The sequence below is a fragment of the Bombina bombina genome, chromosome 7, assembly GCF_027579735.1.
Source record: "Bombina bombina isolate aBomBom1 chromosome 7, aBomBom1.pri, whole genome shotgun sequence".
Taxonomy (NCBI): domain Eukaryota; kingdom Metazoa; phylum Chordata; class Amphibia; order Anura; family Bombinatoridae; genus Bombina; species Bombina bombina.
The window spans coordinates 37,881,221-37,905,306 of record NC_069505.1 but is presented as its reverse complement, the minus strand read 5'-3'; the positions used below and the strand labels follow the sequence as shown (position 1 = coordinate 37,905,306).

The 24,086-nt window shown below is 41.4% G+C and overlaps 1 protein-coding gene across 1 annotated transcript in view; it reads left to right on the top strand.

Annotated features, from left to right (window-relative positions):
- Window positions 1-24,086, top strand: part of MUS81 (MUS81 structure-specific endonuclease subunit) — a 491,008-nt gene that overhangs the window by 148,391 nt on the left and 318,531 nt on the right. The window contains 1 exon segment of the mRNA XM_053689244.1: window positions 1,693-1,886. Coding sequence (XP_053545219.1) covers window positions 1,752-1,886 — 135 coding nt within the window. The 5' untranslated portion in view covers window positions 1,693-1,751.

Sequence of the window (24,086 nt, the reverse complement as noted above, 5' to 3'; positions counted from 1 at the left end):
GAAAACATTGCACGCAATGTTGATGGTGAACAGATCAAAACACTGACAGAATCCATGGATGGCAGGCTTTTGAGTGTCCTTGCAAAGAAAGGTGGCTATATTGGTCACTGATTTGTTTTTGTTTTGTTTTTGAATGTCAGAAATGTATATTTGTGAATGTTGAGATGTTATATTGGTTTCACTGGTAAAAATAAATAATTGAAATGGGTATATATTTGTTTTTTGTTAAGTTGCCTAATAATTATGCACAGTAATAGTCACCTGCACACACAGATATCCCCCTAAAATAGCTAAAACTAAAAACAAACTAAAAACTACTTCCAAAAATATTCAGCTTTGATATTAATGAGTTTTTTGGGTTCATTGAGAACATGGTTGTTGTTCAATAATAAAATACAACTTGCCTAATAATTCTGCACTCCCTGTATAAATGTGCTTACAAACAGCAGTTGGTTGTGGTAATCATTGCAGAAACCTATAAATTCAATCTCATTAATGATAGTCCATGCCGCACTATAGGCACCATTAGCCAGTGGATTTTTATAAGTGAAGCGGCTCGCTATGTATATATTACTGGCTTGTAAATCGAGACTTGTTCATATGATTACTTAGCAACATAAATTGATTGCTAGTGTCTGAAATTCAAGCCAGCCTTATGCATCGATAGGCAATTAGATATCAAATTAATCGCTGCTAATGACGCATTGATTTAAAAAAAATCAGGAAATGGCTCAAAGTCAGATGAAAACTATATATAGCCAAAGCAAGCACAAAATGGTTAATTATCCCCATTTACACAACGAGTAAAAAACGATTGCTAAGATCACTGCATATTGATGACTTTTGAACCCCTTAGTACAGTTATATGATTGGCCACTCACCATCCTTTTGTGATTCTACAGGTCACTTATTTAACAAAGTTGCGTATTCCTCCCATTTAAGCCTTACTGTAAATGGCAACCTAGTAGTTCACTTGACAATAGAAATAAAGTGGGTCTGGCCTTTGAACAAATTCAGAATTCTTTTAGCTGTTTTCGTTTTGGTACTCAGTTTAGTGTTTCTATATTTTCTTTGTAGAGCTATATATAGCTGTATAGTTTTCAGATGATAGGCCCAGTTCCCTCCTCTTTGCATAATACAACACAACTGCTGTTTGTGTCTTCTGTCTGACTACCATTAGGCAACGAGACTCATCTCTTTCTTCCTTTTTCCTCCCTGACCCCTTTTCACTCCCTGGGTGTAGTGCTGATATCCAGAGTCTGTATGTCATATGTGAGAACCGGTACCCAGAAGGCATTAGTCGTGGTGTAAACCCACAGAGGCCTGTGTATTCTGGACAATCAGAAATACATGGTCAGCAAGGATTTAACCCTTAGACTGCCAGTAGCACGCGACTGTAATTTAACCCCTTGGTTGTTAGAAATACATGATCAGCAAGGATTTAACCCCCTAACAACCAAGTGGTTAAATTACAGTGGCGTGTTACTGGCAGTCTAGGGGTTAAATCCTTGCTGACCATGTATTTCTGGGGTTGCTGGGGTCCTATCTAATGTAGGGTGAATACCTAATTGATTATCAGAGCAGGCTTCTTTGTTGCCGGGGTCCTATCTAATGTAGGGTGGATACCTAAGAGCAGATGATCAGGACAGGTTCAGACATTGCTGCTTTTATCTAAAGCCATTTTTCTTAAAGTTTTAGGTGTAAGGAATGCAGCACAGTTAACGCTAAGAGAGCACCTGGAACGCCAGAAGATGCCGGGCCAGGTCACCTACGGGCGTAAGCGCCCCCTGCCTCCCTGTCCAAACCCTCTTTTCCTCAAGTGGCTCACAGAAAGGAGGGACGATGCTGCCGAAAAAGGAAAGAAGACACAGTTTGTGTATCAGAAGGTGAGTGGGGGACATAATTCTGCTCTGGGTAAAACAAGCTTTTCTTTTGTTTGATGATGATAGTCCATAGGGCTCCATAACATGTGGGATATAATTCCTGCCACTGAGAGGAGGCCAAGAACCAACACAAGAGCTTCAATCCCTCCCTCCCACCTCTCCTCAGTTTTGTTCTTGGCCTCTTAGGAGAAGGTTGAGAATAGAGGGAGCTCAGATCAATTATCCCTGGGTCATATAATTCAGAAGGAAGAAAGAAGAGATTTCAAGCATTCTGAGTAATACAGGGACATAGGAATACCCTGTTAGGTACACAGTATCTCCCAATGGGAGTTTTAAGCCATAACTACACTCAGGCGTCACTGAGACATATATCTCAGCCTCCCCTTGTGGGATAACGGTATTTCCTCAGATATCCTCTGCTGTGCTTGTACAAGCACTGGATGGGCTCTCTACTGGATACTGCTACAGTTGGTGCCTGGTAAGCTGATGGAGGGGTGCTACTTCAGGCAAGTCACTTACCACAGTACAGACACAGGTATAAGAAGGTACTTTTCTCACAGGTACAGCATAACCAGATATTTTTCCTTCCTCACTCGGATGTTGCAGTTTAGCAAGAGAGGAGCTACTAAGCCTTATCTTGAGTTTTCACACACAAATGAGACTGATTCAGTGTTTTGTCACTGTTGGGGGTGAGTACCCACGCAGGACCTGCCAGGGGGTAACGGGGCATTTCTTTCTGTTTGTCACTTTTTGGGGCCTAGGTATTACCTCACCCTTTATGTAATTTGCAGGTTTCAGTGGTGTTAATTGGCAAGTGTAGAGGACCCAGTGAATCTGTCTCCACTGAAACTGTATCAAACCCTTTGGAAGAGTCATCTAATGATTTGCAAAAATGTTCCAGTGTGTCAATTAACTTTGCAGTAGTTGTGTGCCTCATCTCTTGCATTCAAATCAGCTGCAACCTTCTTCCTCTAAGGAATAATGTCCTGCCCCTATGTATATTACTCAGGTGGGTTACTACAGACTTTACAAATTATGTCCTGCCCCTGTTTATATTACTCAGGTGGGTTACTACTGACTTTACTGAGTTTAAAAATAATTTACACAAAGCTATGGCAAAATATTTAGCGGCTATCCCCAAGCCAAGTAAGCATGGAGGGTAAGTCTGGGGATTTACCTTTATCTTTTGAAGTGAACATGCAAGCTTCTTAACCTCAAGTTCTTGACCTGCTTCACACCTCTGACTCTGCAGACAATAATTTATCCAGTTTAATCTGGTGAACAAGATCCTACTCCTGACCCTGAATTTGATACATTGAGAACCCTGGGTTATTCATAAGGAAATACCTGCTGAAAACAAACCAGTAAACCACTTAAATGTTGTTTTGCTCCTTCTTCCAGGTTTAAGAGGATGTACCCGATTCCAGACCAGAATGTGAAATTGTGGGAAACCATACCTAAGGTTGATGGAGCTATTTCCATTCTTTCCAGATGCACTACTATACCCATGAAGGATAGTACCTCATTCAGGGACCCAATGGACCGTAAGTTAAAATCTTTCTTAAGAAAGTTTTTACTTCAGACAGGTCTTCTGCTTAAACCAGCAGTGTCTATTACCATTGTGGCTGCCGCAGGGGCCCTCTGGTGTGATTCCTTATCCAAAATGTCTGGAGAACCATGCTCTGCTGAAGACCTCCAGAATTGCATTAAGGTCCTCAAAATGGCTAATGCCTTTATATGCGATGCAGTAATGGACATCATCAAGACTGATGTAAAAAAATATGTGTCTTGCAGTGTTTGCAAGAAGTGCTTTATAGTTAAAGTTATGGTCAACAGACATGGAATCAAAAAATAGGTTAATGACTCTTTTCTTCCAAAGTTCTGACCTGAACTCAATCTTTAAGACTGTTACTGGAGGCAAAGGAGCTTTACTCCCTCAGGACAAGAAATGTAAGGGAAAGAACAGACCAAGTAACAGCTTTCGTTCCTCAGGAAATCAGAAATCCTCCTCTTTTAAAAAGTCTGAGTCCTCCAAGCCGGCCTGGATGCCTGGTTCTTCCTGGGCAAAGAACAAGCCGTCCAATAAGTCCATCGCCAAATCTGCATGAAGGTGCAGCCCCAGACCAAAATCCGTTCTGGTAGGGGGAAGATTCAGTTTTTTCCAGAAGGCCTGGTTTCAGTCAGCCAGGGACCCTTGGGTTAAAATAAACATATCCTAGAGTTACAGGATAGGCTTTAGCTCCAGGCATCCTCGAGGATGATTCCATTTGTCTCATGTCCCCAAAAATCATATAAAGACGACTGCCTTCATGCAATGTTTTCCGGATTCAGATGATAGGGAGTTATTATCCCAGTATGTGTCTCAACAGGGACAAGAGTTTTACTCCAATTTGTTCATTGTCCCAAAGGAGGAAGAGATTTTCAGACCCATTTTATACTTGAAAACCCTGAACAAATTTGTCAGGGAACCCACTTTCAAGATGGAAAAAATTCACTCAATTTTACCCTTAATCCAACAGGGTCTATTCATGTCTACTATAGTATAGACCTCAAAGATGAATACTTGCATATCCCTATCTACAAAGATCACCATCAATTTCTAAGGTTTGCATTCCTAGACAAACACTACCAGTTTGTTGCCCTTCCATTTGGTCTGGCTAAAGATCCTCACATTTTCACAAAGGTGCTAGGAGCATTGTTGGTGGTGATCAGATTTTAGGGGATCTCAATTGTCCCTTATTTGAACAATAGCCTCTAGCTATTGCCCATACTCGAAAGCTCACATGTTTTCTCCAGGATCACGGTTGAAGAATCAATGCTCCAAAGAGCTCTTTATCACCAGCTACAAGGGTGTCCTTGCTAGGAGTCATCATAGATTTAGTCCTAATGCATTTATTCCTGATGGAATCACTTATAAGAATAAAACTTCAGAATGCGTGTCTGTCCATACAACTTGCTTCGTTTACATCAGTAGCTTAATGCATGGAGGTAGTGGGTCTTATGGTTGCAGCTTTAGACACAGTTCCCTTTGCCCTTCTCCACTTGCGACCCCTTCAACTATCTTTGCTCAAACATTCTGGAACTCAGAGCAATTCTTCAGGCTTTTTAGTCTTGGCCTTTCTTAAAAAAAAGAAAGGTTTATCAGTTTTCCAGTCGGACAATATAACGGTGGTGGCCTACATAAATCATCAAGGGAAAACCTGCAGTCCCCTGGCCATGCAGGAAGTGTTCCAGATTCTGTCTTGGGCAAAGAAGAATCAGTGCTTCGTGTAATGTCTGTTTAATGTAGATATGGCCCCACTGTCAGGCGGGTGCAGATAAAAAACAATTGCACCCTTTACAAAATTGGAACTTATTGGACATATGTTGATGATATCAGTTGTGTACAGATAGATATAGTGGTGTATTGTGAGAGGGATTGTGCACACCCTTATAGGATTATTCTTTGAATTTCCTATTTCTCTTGTTAAGTGTATCCAGTCCACGGATCATCCATTACTTGTGGGATATTCTCCTTCCCAACAGGAAGTTGCAAGAGGATCACCCACAGCAGAGCTGCTATATAGCTCCTCCCCTCACTGCCATATCCAGTCATTCTCTTGCAACTCTCAACAAAGATGGACGTAGTAAGAGGAGAGTGGTGTATTATAGTTAGTTTTTTAACTTCAATCAAAAGTTTGTTATTTTTAAATGGTACCGGAGTGTACTGTTTCATCTCAGCCAGCATTAGAAGAAGAATCTGCCTGTGATTTCTATGATCTTAGCAGAAGTAACTAAGATCCACTGCCGTTCTCACATATTCTGAGGAGTGTGGTAACTTCAGAGGGGGAATGGCGTGCAGGTTTTCCTGCAATAAGGTATGTGCAGTTAATATATTTCTAGGGATGGAATTTGCTAGAAAAATGCTGCTGATACCGGATTAATGTAAGTTAAGCCTTAAATGCAGTGATAGCGACTGGTATCAGGCTTATTAACAGAGATACATACTCTTATAAAAGTGTAATATAAAACGTTTGCTGGCATGTTAATCGTTTTTATATATGTTTGGTGACAAAACTTATTGGGGCCTAGTTTTTTTCCACATGGCTGGCTTGATTTTTGCCTAGAAACAGTTTCCTGAAGCTTTCCACTGTTGCAATATGAGTGGGAAGGGCCTATTTTAGTGCTTTTCTGTGCAGATAAAAATACTGACAGAGACATTCAGCTTCCCTCTGCATGATACAGGACATCTCTGAAGGGCTAAAAAGGCTTCAAAGTCGTGTTTGAGGAGGGTAACAATCACAGTAGACTGTGGCAGTTGTGACTGTGTTTAAAAAACGTTTTTGTCATTTATTATTCTGTTTTTGTTATTAAGGGGTTAATCATCCATTTGCAAGTGGGTGCAATGCTCTGTTTTCCAAGCTTGCTAGTCTCATTGCTAGTCTGTACAAACATGTCTGAAACAGAGGATACTTGTTCATTATGTTTAAAAGCCATGGTGGAGCCCCATAGGAGAATGTGTACTAAATGTATTGATTTCACCTTAAACAGTAAAGATCAGTCTTTATCTATAAAAGAATTGTCACCAGAGGGGTCTGTCGAGGGGGAAGTTATGCTGACTAACTCTCCCCACGTGTCGGACCCTTCGCCTCCCGCTCAAGGGACGCACGCTAATATGGCGCCAAGTATATCAGGGAAGCCCATAGCGATTACTTTGCAGGACATGGCTGCAATCATGAATAATACCCTGTCAGAGGTATTATCCAGATTGCCTGAATTGAGAGGCAAGCGCGATAGCTCTGGGGTTAGACGAGATACAGAGCGCGTAGATGCTGTAAGAGCCATGTCTGATACTGCGTCACAATATGCAGAACCTGAGGACGGAGAGCTTCAGTCTGTGGGTGACGTCTCTGAATCGGGGAGACCTGATTCAGAGATTTCTAATTTTAAATTTAAGCTTGAGAACCTCCGTGTATTGCTTGGGGAGGTATTAGCTGCTCTGAATGACTGTGACACAATTGCAGTGCCAGAGAAATTGTGTAGGCTGGATAAATACTATGCAGTGCCGGTGAGTACTGATGTTTTTCCAATACCTAAAAGGCTTACAGAAATTATTAGTAAGGAGTGGGATAGGCCCGGTGTGCCCTTTTCCCCACCTCCTATATTTAGAAAAATGTTTCCAATAGATGCCACTACACGGGACTTATGGCAGACTGTCCCTAAGGTGGAGGGAGCTGTTTCTACTTTAGCAAAGCGTACCACTATCCCGGTTGAGGACAGTTGTGCTTTTTCAGATCCAATGGATAAAAAATTAGAGGGTTACCTTAAGAAAATGTTTATTCAACAAGGTTTTATTTTACAGCCCCTTGCATGCATTGCGCCTGTCACTGCTGGAAGAGGCCATCCATACAGCTCCATTGACTGAAATTGTTGACAAGCTTAGAACTCTTAAGCTAGCTAACTCATTTGTTTCTGATGCCATTGTTCATTTGACTAAACTAACGGCTAAGAATTCCGGATTCGCCATCCAGGCGCGTAGGGCGCTATGGCTCAAATCCTGGTCAGCTGATGTGACTTCAAAGTCTAAATTACTCAACATTCCTTTCAAGGGGCAGACCTTATTCGGGCCTGGTTTGAAAGAAATTATTGCTGACATTACTGGAGGTAAGGGTCATACCCTTCCTCAGGACAGGGCCAAATCAAAGGCCAAACAGTCTAATTTTCGTGCCTTTCGAAATTTCAAGGCAGGTGCAGCATCAACTTCCTCTGCTTCAAAACAAGAGGGAACTTTTGCTCAATCCAAGCAGGCCTGGAAACCTAACCAGTCCTGGAACAAGGGCAAGCAGGCCAGAAAGCCTGCTGCTGCCTCTAAGACAGCATGAAGGAGCGGCCCCCTATCCGACAACGGATCTAGTAGGGGGCAGACTCTCTCTCTTCGCCCAGGCGTGGGCAAGAGATGTTCAGGATCCCTGGACGTTGGAGATCATATCTCAGGGATATCTTCTGGACTTCAAAGCTTCTCCTCCACAAGGGAGATTTCACCTTTCAAGATTATCTGCAAACCAGATAAAGAAAGAGGCATTCCTAAGCTGCGTACAAGATCTCCTTGTAATGGGAGTGATCCATCCAGTTCTGCGGACGGAACAAGGACAGGGGTTTTATTCAAATCTGTTTGTGGTTCCCAAAAAAGAGGGAACCTTCAGACCAATTTTGGATTTAAAGACCCTAAACAAATTCCTCAGAGTTCCGTCATTCAAGATGGAAACTATTCGAACCATTTTACCCATGATCCAAGAGGGTCAGTACATGACCACAGTGGACTTAAAGGATGCCTACCTTCACATTCCGATTCACAAGAATCATCATCAGTTCCTGAGGTTTGCCTTTCTAGACAGGCATTACCAATTTGTAGCTCTTCCATTCGGGTTGGCTACAGCCCCAAGAATTTTTACAAAGGTTCTGGGCTCACTTCTGGCGGTCCTAAGACCGCGAGGCATAGCGGTGGCTCCTTACCTGGACGATATCCTGATACAGGCGTCAAGCTTTCAAATTGCCAAATCTCATACAGAGATAGTTCTGGCATTCCTGAGGTCGCATGGGTGGAAAGTGAACGAAGAAAAGAGTTCTCTATCTCCTCTCACGAGGGTTTCCTTCCTAGGGACTCTAATAGATTCTGTAGAAATGAAAATTTACCTGACGGAGTCCAGGTTATCAAAACTTCTAAATGCTTGCCGTGTTCTTCACTCCATTCCGCGCCCCACGGTGGCTCAGTGCATGGCAGTAATTGACTTAATGGTAGCGGCGATGGACATAGTGCCATTCGCGCGCCTGCATCTCAGACCGCTGCAATTATGCATGCTCAGTCAGTGGAATGGGGATTACACAGATTTGTCCCCTCTACTAAATCTGGATCAGGAAACCAGAGATTCTCTTCTCTGGTGGTTATCTCGGGCCCATCTGTCCAAGGGTATGACCTTTCGCAGACCAGATTGGACAATTGTAACAACAGATGCCAGCCTTCTAGGTTGGGGTGCAGTCTGGAACTCCCTGAAGGCTCAGGGTTCATGGACTCAGGAGGAGAAACTCCTCCCAATAAATATTCTGGAGTTAAGAGCAATATTCAATGCTCTTCTGGCTTGGCCTCAGCTAGCAACACTGAGGTTCATCAGATTTCAGTCGGACAACATCACGACTGTGGCTTACATCAACCATCATGGGGGAACCAGAAGTTCCCTAGCGATGTCAGAAGTCTCCAAGATAATTCGCTGGGCAGAGACTCACTCTTGCCACCTGTCAGCGATCCATATCCCAGGTGTAGAGAACTGGGAGGCGGATTTTCTAAGTCGTCAGACTTTTCATCCGGGGGAATGGGAACTCCATCCGGAGGTGTTTGCTCAATTGGTTCTCCGTTGGGGCAAACCAGAATTGAATCTCATGGCGTCTCGCCAGAACACCAAGCTTCCTTGTTACGGATCCAGGTCCAGGGACCCAGAAGCGGCACTGATAGATGCTCTAGCAGCGCCTTGGTTCTTCAACCTGGCTTATGTGTTTCCACCGATTCCTCTGCTCCCTCGTCTGATTGCCAAAATCAAACAGGAAAGAGCATCGGTGATATTGATTGCGCCTGCGTGGCCACGCAGGACCTGGTTTAACAGACCTAGTGGACATGTCATCCTTTCCACTATGGACTCTGCCTCTGAGACAAGACCTTCTAATACAAGGTCCTTTCAATCATCCGAATTTACTTTCTCTGAGACTGACTGCATGGAGATTGAACGCTTGATCCTATCAAAGCGTGGCTTCTCCGAGTCAGTAATTGATACCTTAATACAGGCACGAAAGCCTGTCACCAGGAAAATTTACCACAAGATATGGCGTAAATATCTTCATTGGTGTGAATCCAAGAATTACTCATGGAGTAGGGTTAGGATTCCTAGGATATTGTCCTTCCTCCAAGAGGGTTTGGACAAAGGATTATCAGCTAGTTCTTTAAAGGGACAGATTTCTGCTCTGTCTATTCTTTTACACAAGCGTCTGGCAGAAGTTCCAGACGTTCAGGCATTTTGTCAGGCTTTAGTTAGAATTAAGCCTGTGTTTAAACCTGTTGCTCCTCCATGGAGCTTAAACTTGGTTCTTAAAGTTCTTCAAGGGGTTCCGTTTGAACCCCTTCATTCTATTGATATCAAACTTCTTTCATGGAAAGTTCTTTTTCTGATGGCTATTTCCTCGGCTCGAAGAGTCTCAGAGTTATCTGCCTTACATTGTGATTCTCCTTATCTGATCTTTCATTCAGATAAAGTTGTTCTGCGTACAAAACCTGGGTTTTTACCTAAGGTGGTTTCTAACAAGAATATCAATCAAGAGATTGTTGTTCCATCATTATGCCCTAATCCTTCTTCAAAGAAGGAACGTCTTTTGCATAATCTAGACGTAGTCCGTGCCTTGAAGTTTTACTTACAGGCTACTAAAGATTTTCGCCAAACATCTAACCTGTTTGTTGTTTACTCTGGACAGAGGAGAGGTCAGAAGGCCTCGGCAACCTCTCTTTCTTTTTGGCTTCGGAGTATAATCCGTTTAGCCTATGAGACTGCTGGACAGCAGCCTCCTGAAAGGATTACAGCTCATTCTACTAGAACTGTGGCTTCCACCTGGGCCTTTAAAAATGAGGCCTCTGTTGAACAGATTTGCAAGGCTGCAACTTGGTCTTCCCTTCATACTTTTTCCAAATTTTCCAAATGTGATACTTTTGCTTCTTCGGAGGCTGTTTTTGGGAGAAAGGTTCTACAGGCAGTGGTTCCTTCCGTTTAAGTTCCTGCCTTGTCCCTCCCATCATCCGTGTACTTTAGCTTTGGTATTGGTATCCCACAAGTAATGGATGATCCGTGGACTGGATACACTTAACAAGAGAAAACATAATTTATGCTTACCTGATAAATGTATTTCTCTTGTAGTGTATCCAGTCCACGGCCCGCCCTGTCCTTTTCAGGCAGGTCTATATTTTAATTAAACTACAGTCACCACTGCACCCTATGGTTTCTCCTTTTCTTGGCTTGTTTCGGTCGAATGACTGGATATTGCAGTGAGGGGAGGAGCTATATAGCAGCTCTGCTGTGGGTGATCCTCTTGCAACTTCCTGTTGGGAAGGAGAATATCCCACAAGTAATGGATGATCCGTGGACTGGATACACTACAAGAAAAATAAATTTATCAGGTAAGCATAAATTATGTTTTTGATCTAGGTAGGGGTGTATCTTACTTTACACATGCCCTATTTGTCAACCATCTTAGTAAAGGTGTATCTCACTTATTACTAGTGACATGCCCCTGTTGTTAGCCATTTTGGTAGAGCTATCCTACACATTACCAGAGTCTTTCTCCCTTTGCCATCCATCTTGCTTATTGTATATTCTACACATTACTTTAGCAATGCCCCAGTTGTAAGCCATTTTGGTAGAGGTATATCCTAGCCATTACTTTAGACATGTCTCTATTGTCAGTCATCTTGGTAAAGGTATACTCTACACATTATTAGACACACACCCTTTGTGTCCCATTTTGGTGAAGGCATCCAAAATTTTAGTATATATATATATATATATATATATATATACACAGTATATACTAGTCAATAACCCTGCCCAGAGGGCAGTCTAATTATTTTTTAAACTACAGATGTAGAAACAACCTATTTTGTAACTCTTCTTTTATATAAATATTTAAGCTACAGGTGTAGAAATACTATAATTTTAATGGACTACTGTCTTAAATATATAAAAAATATTTTCTAATTACCCTATTAACCCCTAAACCGCAAAACCCCCACATCGCAATAAACCTAATTATCCTATTAACCCCTAAACCGCAAAACCCCTACATCGCAATACACGTAATTAACTTATTAACCCCTTAAACTGCCAAAACCCAAAAGGCAAATAACTATTTAAATAACTAAGCCCCCTAACCTAACACCCCCTTAAATTAACCAAAATTACCTAAACTAATAAATTCTAAAGTTACAAAAAAAAATACTAAGTTTACAAAAAATAAAAAAGGCTAACATTACATAAAATAAAAATTTTTACAAAATTAAATCTAATCCCTATGAAAATAAAAAAGCCCCCAAAATAAAAACACTCCCTATTTGAAGAATAAACTACCAGTAGCCCTTAAAAGGGCTTTTCTCTTGTAAGGTGTATCCAGTCCACGGATCATCCATTACTTGTGGGATATTCTCCTTCCCAACAGGAAGCTGCAAGAGGATCACCCACAGCAGAGCTGTCCATATAGCTCCTCCCCTAACTGCCACTCCCAGTCATTCTCTTGCAGCTCTCGAAAACATAGGACGTAGCTAGAGAGATGTGGTGAATTTATGTAGTTTATCTTCAATCAAAAGTTTATTATTTTCAAATGGTACCGGAGTTGTACTGTTTTAGCCTCAGGCAGAAAGTTGAAGAAGAGTCTGCCTGTGGTTTTTGATGATCTTAGCAGGTTGTAACTAAGATCCATTGCTGTTCTCACACATAACTGAAGAGATGAGGTAACTTCAGCTGGGGGAATGGCGTGCAGGGTCTCCTGCTATGAGGTATGTGCAGTTTAAATTTTTCTAGAGAAATGAATATGCTAGAAAATGCTGTTAATACCGGATTTATTTAAGGTAAGCCTGATTACAGTGATTTAATAACAACTAGTATCATGCTTGCTGTAAAAGGTAATATTCTTATTACTTTCTCACTGAAAATAAGATAACGTTTGCTGGAAGTGTTTAAATGTTTTTTTCTACATATTGGTGATAAAACTTTATTGGGTTATGGATCATACCCTTACAGCGGTATTGTCCAAACTACCAGGGTTACAAGGAAAGCGAGACAGCTCTGGGACTAGAAAAAATACAGAGCTCTCTGACGCTTTAGTAGCTATGTCTGATATCCCCTCACAATATGCAGAAGCTGAGGCAGGAGAGCTTCTTTCCGTGGGTGATTTTTCTGATTCAGGGAAGATGCTTCAACCTGATTCTGATATGTCTACATTTAAATTTAAGCTTGAACACCTCCGCGTGTTGCTCAGGGAGGTTTTAGCTACTCTGGATGACTGTGACACCATTATAGTGCCAGAGAAATTGTGTAGATTGGATAAATACTATGCAGTGCCTGTTTACACTGATGTTTTTCCAATACCTAAAAGGTTTTCAGAAATTATTACTAAGGAATGGGATAGACCAGGTGTACCGTTCTCTCGTCCTCCTATTTTTAAGAAAATGTTTCCAATAGATGCCGCTACACGGGACTTATGGCAAACGGTCCCTAAGGTGGAGGGAGCAGTTTCTACCCTAGCGAAGCGTACAACTATTCCCATCGAGGACAGTTGTGCTTTCCTAGATCCAATGGATAAAAGTTAGAGGGTTACCTTAAGAAAATGTTTATTCAACAAGGTTTTATTCTCCAGCCTCTTGCATGCATTGCCCCGGTCACTGATGCTGCGGCCTTCTGGTTTGAGTCTCTGGAAGAGGCCTTACAGGTAGAAACTCCGTTGGATGATATACTTGACAAGCTTAAAGCGCTTAAGCTAGCCAATTCATTTGTTTCTGACGCCGTTGTTCATTTAACCAAACTAACGGCTAAGAACTCAGGTTTTGCTATACAGGCGCGTAGGGCGCTATGGCTTAAATCCTGGTCAGCTGACGTTACTTCAAAGTCTAAGCTTCTCAACATTCCCTTCAAGGGGCAGACCCTATTCGGGCCTGGACTGAAGGAGATCATTTCTGATATTACTGGAGGAAAAGGTCATGCCCTTCCTCAGGATAGGTCTAATAAATTAAGAACCAAACAAACTAATTTTCGTGCCTTTCGAAACTTTAAGACGAGCGCGGCATCAACTCCCTCTAATGCAAAACAAGAGGAAAATTTTGCCCAGTCCAAGCCGGTCTGCAGACCTAACCAGGCCTGGAACAAAGGTAAGCAGGCCAAGAAGCCTGCTGCTGCCTCTAACACAGCATGAAAGATCAGCCCCTGATCCGGTAACGGATCTAGTAGGGGGCAGACTTTCTCTCTTCGCCCAGGCTTGGGCAAGAGATGTCCAGGATCCCTGGGCGTTGGAAATTGTGTCCCAGGGATATCTTCTGGACTTCAAAGCTTCTTCCCCAAAAGGAAGATTTCACCTCTCACAATTATCTGCAGACCAGATAAAGAGAGAGGCATTCTTACATTGTGTTCAAGACCTCCTAGTTATGGGAGTGATCCACCCAGTTCCAAAGGAGGAACAGGGGCAAGGCTTCTATTCAAATCTCTTTGTGGTTCCCAAGAAAGAGGGAACCTTCAGACCAATCTTAGATCTTAAGATCCTAAACAAATTTCTCAGGGTCTCATCTTTCAAGATGGAGACAATTCGAACCATCCTACCTATGATCCAGGAGGGTCAATACATGACTACCGTGGACTTAAAGGATGCTTATCTTCACATTCCGATACACAAAGATCCGATACACAAAGATCGAGCGCGGCATCAACTCCCTCTAATGCAAAACAAGAGGAAAATTTTGCCCAGTCCAAGCCGGTCTGCAGACCTAACCAGGCCTGGAACAAAGGTAAGCAGGCCAAGAAGCCTGCTGCTGCCTCTAACACAGCATGAAAGATCAGCCCCTGATCCGGTAACGGATCTAGTAGGGGGCAGACTTTCTCTCTTCGCCCAGGCTTGGGCAAGAGATGTCCAGGATCCCTGGGCGTTGGAAATTGTGTCCCAGGGATATCTTCTGGACTTCAAAGCTTCTTCCCCAAAAGGAAGATTTCACCTCTCACAATTATCTGCAGACCAGATAAAGAGAGAGGCATTCTTACATTGTGTTCAAGACCTCCTAGTTATGGGAGTGATCCACCCAGTTCCAAAGGAGGAACAGGGGCAAGGCTTCTATTCAAATCTCTTTGTGGTTCCCAAGAAAGAGGGAACCTTCAGACCAATCTTAGATCTTAAGATCCTAAACAAATTTCTCAGGGTCTCATCTTTCAAGATGGAGACAATTCGAACCATCCTACCTATGATCCAGGAGGGTCAATACATGACTACCGTGGACTTAAAGGATGCTTATCTTCACATTCCGATACACAAAGATCATCATTGGTTTCTCACGTTCGCCTTCCTAGACAGGCATTACCAGTTTGTGGCTCTTCCCTTTGTGTTAGCTACGGCACCAAGAATCTTTACGAAGGTTCTGGGGTCAATTCTGGCGGTCCTAAGACCGCGGGGCATAGCAGTAGCCCCTTACTTAGACGACATTCTGATACAGGCGTCGAATTTCCAAATTGCCAAGTCCCATACGGAAATTGTTCTGGCATTCCTGAGGTCTCATGGGTGGAAAGTGAACGAAAAGAAGAGTTCTCTATCCCCTCTCACAAGAGTTTCCTTCCTGGGAAATCTGATAGATTCTGTAGAAATGAGGATTTACCTGACAGAGGACAGGTTGTCAAAACTTCTAAATTCTTGCCGTGTTCTTTATTATACTTCTCGCCCTTCGGTGGCTCAGTGTATGGAAGTAATCTGCTTAATGGTAGCGGCAATAGACATAGTTCCGTTTGCCCGCCTACATCTCAGACCGCTGCAACTCTGCATGTTCAGTCAGTGGAATGGGGATTACTCAGATTTGTCCCCTCTACTAAATCTGGATCAAGAGACCAGGGATTCTCTTCTCTGGTGGCTATCTCGGGTCCATCTGTCCAAAGGTATGACCTTCCGCAGGCCAGATTGGACAATAGTAACAACAGATGCCAGCCTTCTGGCCTGGGGTGCAGTCTGGAGCTCTCTGAAGGCTCAGGGGTCGTGGACTCAGGAGGAGGCACTCCTTCCAATAAACATTCTGGAACTAAGAGCGATATTCAATGCTCTTCAGGCTTGGCCTCAGCTAGCGGCAGTGAGGTTCATCAGATTTCAGTCGGACAACATCACGATTGTAGCTTACATCAACCATCAAGGGGGAACAAGGAGTTCCCTAGCGATGTTGGAGGTTTCAAAGATAATTCAATGGGCAGAGATTCACTCTTGCCATCTATCAGCTATCCATATCCCAGGAGTAGAGAACTGGGAGGCAGATTTTCTAAGTCGTCAGACTTTTCATCCGGGGGAGTGGGAGCTCCATCCGGAGGTGTTTGCACAGTTGATTCAACGTTGGGGCAAACCAGAACTGGATCTCATGGCGTCTCGCCAGAACGCCAAGCTTCCTTGTTACGGATCCAGGTCCAGGGATCCCAAGGCAGCGCTGATAGATGCTCTAGCAGCGCCTTGGTCCTTCAACCTGGCTTATGTGTTTCCACCGTTTCCTCTGCTTCCTCGTCTGATTGCCAAGATCAAACAGGAGCGAGCATCAGTAATTTTGATAGCACCTGCGTGGCCACGCAGGACTTGGTATGCAGATCTGGTGGATATGTCATCCTTTCCACCATGGACTCTGCCTCTGAGGCAGGACCTTCTATTTCAGGGTCCTTTCAACCATCCAAATCTAATTTCTCTGCGGCTGACTGCTTGGAGATTGAACGCTTGATTTTATCAAAGCGTGGTTTCTCTGAGTCGGTCATTGATACCTTAATACAGGCGCGAAATCCTGTCAGCAGGAAAATGTATCATAAGATATGGTGTAAATATCTTCATTGGTGTGAATCCAAGGGTTACTCATGGAGTAAGGTCAGGATTCCTAGTATATTATCTTTTCTCCAAGATGGATTGGAGAAGGGTTTGTCAGCTAGTTCCTTAAAAGGACAGATTTCTGCTCTGTCTATTTTTTTGCACAAACGTCTGGCTGAGGTTCCAGACGTGCAGGCGTTTTGTCAGGCTTTAGTCAGAATCAAGCCTGTGTTTAAACCTGTTGCTCTGCCTTGGAGTTTAAATTTAGTTCTTAAGGTTCTTCAAGGGTACCAAACCTGTTTTTTTACCAAAGGTGGTATCTATTAAAAATATCAATCAGGGATTGTTGTACCGTCACTGTGTCCTAATCCTTCTTCAAAGAAGGAACGTCTTTTACACAATCTTGACGTGGTTCGTGCTTTAAAGTTTTATTTACAAGCTACTAAAGATTTTCGTCAAACTCTGGACAGAGGAGAGGCCAAAAGGCTTCGGCAACCTCTCTTTCTTTTTGGCTAAGGAGTATAATACGCTTAGCTTATGAGACTGCTGACCAGCAGCCTCCTGAAAGGATTACAGCTCATTCTACTAGAGCGGTAGCTTCCACATGGGCTTTTAAAAATTAGGCTTCTGTTGAACAGATTTGTAAGGCGGCGACTTGGTCTTCGCTTCATACTTTTTCAAAGTTCTATAAATTTGATACTTTTGCTTCTTCGGAGGCTATTTTTGGGAGAAAGATCTTGCAGGCAGTGGTGCCTTCCGTTTAAGCGCCTGCCTTGTCCCTCCCTTCATCCGTGTCCTATAGCTTTGGTATTGGTATCCCACAAGTAATGGATGATCCGTGGACTGGATACACCTTACAAGAGAAAACAGAATTTATGCTTACCTGATAAATTTATTTCTCTTGTGGTGTATCCAGTCCACCGCCCGCCCTGTCAATTTCAGGCAGGTGTTTTTTATTTTTAAACTACAGTCACCACTGCACCCTATAGTTTCTCCTTTCTCTTGCTTGTCTTCGGTCGAATGACTGGTAGTGGCAGTTAGGGGAGGAGCTATATAGACAGCTCTGCTGTGGGTGATCCTCTTGCAGCTTCCTGTTGGGAAGGAGAATATCCCACAAGTAATGGATGATCCGTGGACTGGATACACCACAAGAGAAATAAATTTATCAGGTAAGCATAAATTATGTTTTTGCAGGGCATTGTCCCAAGATAATCAGCTCTTTTACAAAAAAATACATAAAGTCCCCCCTAACAGTAGACCCCCCCACCCACCAAACCCCTCCAAATAAAAAACCTAACACTAAAAAAACCTAAACTACCCATTGCCCTGAAAAGGGCATTTGTTTGGGCATTTAGCTCTTCTACTGTCCATCCCTAATCTAAATAAAACAAACCCCCCCCCCAAAAAAAAAAAAAAACTTAAAAAAACCTAAGTCTAACCCTCAGGTTTCTACTCACCGTTCTTGAAGTCCAGCGGAGAAGATCTTCTTCCAGACGGGTCCATCATCTTCATCCACAGTGAAGGCGGCGTGGAGCGGAGATGCGGAGTGGTGTTTCCAGATGTGGCGATCCTCGGAGGTGGCGATGGTCCTTGGCAGCGGTTCCCGGCGGCGGTGCTCCACGGTGGCGTGGAGGTTCCCCTTCATGCAATAGTCTGCCGCACACTGAAGATTAAATGCAAGGTACCCCATATTTATTGGGGTACCTTGCATTCCTATTAGCTGACATTTTCAAATCAGCCAATAGGATGAGAGCAAGTGAAATCTTATTGGTTGGTGAACAGCCAATAGAATTTCACTTGCTCTCATCCTATTTTTCCTTCCTCACTCGGATGTTGCAGTTTAGCAAGAGAGGAGCTACTAAGCCTTTGCTTGATTTTTCACACACAATTGAGACCGATTCTGTGTTTTGTCACTGTTGGGGGTGAGTACCCACGCAGGACCTGCCAGGGGGTAACGGGGCATTTCTTTCTGTTTGTCACTTTTTGGGGCCTAGGTATTACCTCACCCTTTATGTAATTTGCAGGTTTCAGAGGTGTTAATTGGCAAGTGTAGAGGACCCAGTGAATCTGTCTCCACTGAAACTATATCAAACCCTTTGGAAGAGTCATCTAATGATTTGCAAAAATGTTCCAGTGTGCCAATTAACTTTGCAGTAGTTATGTACCTCTTCTTTTGCATTCAAATCAGCTGCAACCTTCTTCCTCTAAGGAATTATGTCCTGCCCCTGTGTATGTTACTCAGGTGGGCTACTACAGACTTTACCCCTGAGTTTAAAAATAATTTACACAAATCTATGACAAAATATTTGGCGGCTATCCCCAAGCCAAGTAAGCATGGAGGGTAAGTCTGGGGATTTACCTTTATCTTTTGAAGTGAACATGCAAGCTTCTTACCCTCAACCTCAAGTTCCTGACCTGCTTCACAGCTCTGACTCTGCAGAATATAATTTATCCAGTTCAGATGGGGAAGTTTAATCTGATGAACAAGATCCTACTCCTGACCCTGAATTTGATTTACTGAGAACCCTGGGTATTTCTTAAGGAAATACCTGCTTAAAACAAACCAGTAAACCACTTAAATGTTGTTTTGCTCCTTCTTCCAGGTTTAAGAGGATGTACCCGATTCCAGACCAGAATGAGGAATTGTGGGAAACCATACCTAAGGTTGATGGAGCTATTTCCATTCTTGTCAGATGCACTACTATCCCCATGATGGATAGTACCTCATTCAGGGACCCAATGGACCGTAAGTTAAAATCTTTCTTAAGAAAGTTTTTACTTCAGACAGGTCTTCTGCTTAAACCAGCAGTGTCTATTACCTTTGTGGCTGCTTCAGGGGCCCTCTGGTGCGATTCCTTTTCCAAAATGGCTGGAGAACCATCCACTGCTGAAGACCTCCAGAATTGCATTAAGGTCCTCAAAATGGCTAATGCCTTTATATGCAACGCAGTAATGAACATCATTAAGACTGATGTAAAAAAATATGTCTATGGCAGTGTTTGCAAGAAGGGCTTTATAATTAAAGTCATGGTCACTTGCTCTCATCCTATTGGCTGTTCACCAACCAGTAAGATTTCACTTGCTCTCATCCTATTGGCTGATTTGAAAATGTCATCCAATAGGAATGCAAGGTACCCCAATAAATATGGGGTACCTTGCATTTAATCTTCAGTGTGCGGCGGACGATCGCATTAAGAGGAACCTCCATTGGGAACCGCTGCCAAGGACCATCGCTGCCAAGGACCATCGCCTCCTCTGAGGATCGCCACATCAGGAAACACCGCTCCGCATCTCCGCTCCACGCCACTTTCGATGTGGATGAAGATGATGGACCCGTCTGGAAGAAGATTTCTGCCGGACTTCCGGAACGGTGAGTAGCAACCTGGGGGGTTAGACTTAGGTTTTTTTAAGGTTTTTTTTTTTTGGGGGGGGGGTATTTAGATTAGGAATGGGCAGTAAAAGAGCTAAATGCCCTTTTAAGGGCAATGCCTAAACAAATGCCCTTTTCAGGGCAATGGGTAGTTTAGGTTTTTTTTAGGGCTTTTTCATAGAGATTAGGTTTAATTTTGTAAAGAAGAATGGTATAGTATCTCATAAGGGGATACAAAGGCGCGCTGTTATAGACATACAAGACATGCAATAAAAAAAAAAGGAAATATAAAATCCCAAACATATAGTGTTCTCGAAAATAGTTACTCAGTCTTTATCGAGTATATCTTACTCGGCTGGTGGCTGTGGAAAAAATAATTGCAGTCCGTTTGTATGTGGTAATCTTGATCGTCGATGTTACTGTGAAGGCAGCTCCTCTTGTTCCCAGAGAGCGGAGATGTAACTGTTTAGAGAAAGAGATGGAGAGGGCGCCACATAGCGTAATAATATTTCGCTTTGGTATCTGAAGAAACGACCCTTGGAGGTTGAGAAACGCGTTATAATAAAGCCTTTTATAATTCTTTTAATCTTGGAAGTTGTACATTTCTTTTTTAACACAACTAAATTGAGCAAAACATCGAAGTTGCCAAACTAAGATACGCTCACAGCAAACTTTTCAATCCAAAGAAAAAGTCCCAGGAAGGATCCTGTCTGACAGTGTACTAGCCACTGATATAAGTGCTAGCAGGCGAGATTGTACTGGTCACAGCACAGTACCACAGCAAACTTTTCAATCCAAAGAAAAAGTCCCAGGAAGGATCCTGTCTGACAGTGTACTAGCCACTGATATAAGTGCTAGCAGGCGAGATTGTACTGGTCACAGCACAGTACCACAGTTATTGGTAAGCGCATTACCTCTCTGCTTTTGTATCATTCCTTTTGAAACAATATTACGCTATGTGGCGCCCTCTCCATCTCTTTCTCTTAATTTTGTAAAATTTGGTAATTTGATTTTTTATTTTATGTAAATGTAATGGTGAAAGACAGCACCTTTATTTTCTTTTATCTGGGGCACAGGAAAAGGGTTAGCCAGACCCCATTGTGAATCCCAAAGAAGTAGTTTTCCAGCCTCCAGTTAGATTTTAAAAGACCTTTATTAATTCTTTGCAGGGTCCATCATATTAACAACGTTTCAAACCTATACCAGGTTCTTAATCATGTCTATTGAATAGTGTACGGGTGTGTCTTTTATACCTGTCCAACTTCTATCAGATTACACAATAGTGCCATCTTGTGGTTAAAATTTAAAATTACATGTGATAAAAAGAAATACTCAATTTTTTCAATTCTTATGTTTAGAATTTATTTCTCTGAGTTCTTGTATGTATTTATCACGTGAAATGTTAAAACCAAACTGATATATATACAAATAAAACCTATACACACATTAATATCAGAATCAAATTTGCTACTACAGGTACATGCTACTATTTTCAATCAGAAAAATAATGACCATTCAAATTCTTTATTCAGACCTTCAGGTATCATAGTGTTTAATTTGTTTATCCAAAACATTTCCCTTCTTTTAAGCAATTGGTCCCTGTCACCTCCCCTCCTGGGTCTGTCAACTTGTTCAATAACTTGAAATCTAAGTTGACTGATGTTATGACCCATGCAGAGGAAGTGACAGGAAACAGGAGCTTCTATATTTTTGTTTCTAATATTGGATTTGTGTTCAGTGATTCTAGTTCTTACTTCCCTACTTGTTTCTCCTATATAAATCCTGGCACACGGACATTTGATGAGCTATATAGCGTATGTGCTTCTACATGTCAAATATTTCTTTATAGGATATTTAGTCCCCTTGGTGGGATGAAAGAAATTCTTCCCCTTTATTATGGAGCTGCAATGACTACAATGTAAGCAAGGATAGCAACCTCTATTGTCAGATCCTATTGTTGTTTGTAATGTTTTCTTTTTACTAACTATATCTGCACTTACCAATAGATCTCTCAAATTCTTAGTCTTTTTATAAGCTACCATAGCAATATTTTTGAAGTCCTCAACTTGGGGATTACAATCTCTGAGTATGTGCCAGTGCTTATTTATGATGTGTGATATTTGATCCTAGAGTGTTGTACTGAGTTACAAATATCATTCTGTATTCTTTTGTCTTGTTTTCTATATTGTTGTCTTCCTTATTTTTAAAGTACTTTAATTGTTTTGTAATTAACTCTTCTGGGTATCCTCTTCTTTTGAATTTTTCTGCCATTTCAGTTAATCTTATGTCACATTTCTTTTCGTCAGTCACTATTCTTTTCACTCTTTTAAATTGGCCTTGGGGTATTGCTTCTATTGTCTTTTTTGAATGAATGCTGTCATATTGTAATACTTTGTTTTTATCTGTGGGTTTCACATACAAATCGGTTTTTAAGAAACCTTGTTCTTTATATACAAAAGTGTCTAAAAAGGCTACTCCTGTTTCCTCCATGTTGAGTGTGAATTTAAGACCAGTGACAGATGTGTTGAGATGTTGAACAAATTGCAATAGGCTACCAGTGTCACTCCACCATATGCCAAATATGTCATCCACAAACCTCCACCATGCTGCACCATATTGTAAAAATAATGGATGTGAGTATACAAATTTCTCTTCTATGTGGGACATAAAAATGTTGGCATATGTTGGGGCGACACTGGAGCCCATTGCAGTACCTTGCTTTTGCAGGAAAAAGGTGTCTTGAAATAAAAAGTAATTTTGATATAAAATGACAGATAATAGGTCTATTAGAAATTGTATTTCTTCCTTATTGTATTTGTTATTTACTTTCAGTGTGTTAGTTACAGCCTTAATACCACTAGTGTGCTTGATTGATGTATATAAGCTAGTAACATCTAGTGTGTATAGAATACATTTGTCTCCAATCTGTCCAATATCTTTTAGTTTAGCGAGAAAATCATTAGTATCTTTTAAATAAGATGATGTATCTAGCAAGTAGGGCTGCAATACCTTATCTAAAAAGATTGCAATTTTTGAAAAGATAGAAATACTCCTGCCACTATCGGGCGTCCTGGAGGTTGAAATTTATCTTTATGTATTTTAGGTGAGATATATATAACAGGTCTTACTGGGTTTTTTTCAATTAGGCATTCTTTGAATTCATTTGTAATTATACCATTTTTGACTGCTACATTGGTGATATGTTCTATTTCTTTCCCTATTTGGATTGTGGGATCTCTAGTTAAGGCTTTATATACTGTAGTGTTATTTAATTGTCTTTGTATCTCATTCACATAATCAATTTTGTTTAATAACACTACTACTCCGCCCTTATCTGCCTCCTTTATTATGATTTCATTGTTATTTTTTAACTTGTTAATGGATTCTTGTTGTTTCTTATCGATTTGCACTAGTTCTCTCTTTTTATTTCTTTTTAATAAGTTTTTTACTTCTTTTTGAACCAATTTTGCAAATGTAGCTACACTGTGTTGTATGGGTGGATTGAATTTGCTCTTACCTTTAATACCAAATGTTTTGGGATTATTGAATTTTATATCTTTTTTTGTATCATCAATCTTGGTTACTACAGGTGTTTCTGTCATATTTTTAAGTGTAGTCTTTCATCCCACCAAGGGGACTAAATATCCTATAAAGAAATATTTGACATGTAGAAGCACATACGCTATATATCTCATCAAATGTCCGTGTGCCAGGATTTATATAGGAGAAACAAGTAGGGAAGTAAGAACTAGAATCACTGAACACAAATCCAATATTAGAAACAAAAATATAGAAGCTCCTGTTTCCTGTCACTTCCTCTGCATGGGTCATAACATCAGTCAACTTAGATTTCAAGTTATTGAACAAGTTGACAGACTCAGGAGGGGAGGTGACAGGGACCAATTGCTTAAAAGAAGGGAAATGTTTTGGATAAACAAATTAAACACAATGATACCTGAAGGTCTTAATAAAGAATTTGAATGGTCATTATTTTTCTGATTGAAAATAGTAGCATGTACCTGTAGTAGCAAATTTGATTCTGATATTAATGTGTGTATAGGTTTTATTTGTATATATATCAGTTTGGTTTTAACATTTCACGTGATAAATACATACAAGAACTCAGAGAAATAAATTCTAAACATAAGAATTGAAAAAATTGAGTATTTCTTTTTATCACATGTAATTTTAAATTTTAACCACAAGATGGCACTATTGTGTAATCTGATAGAAGTTGGACAGGTATAAAA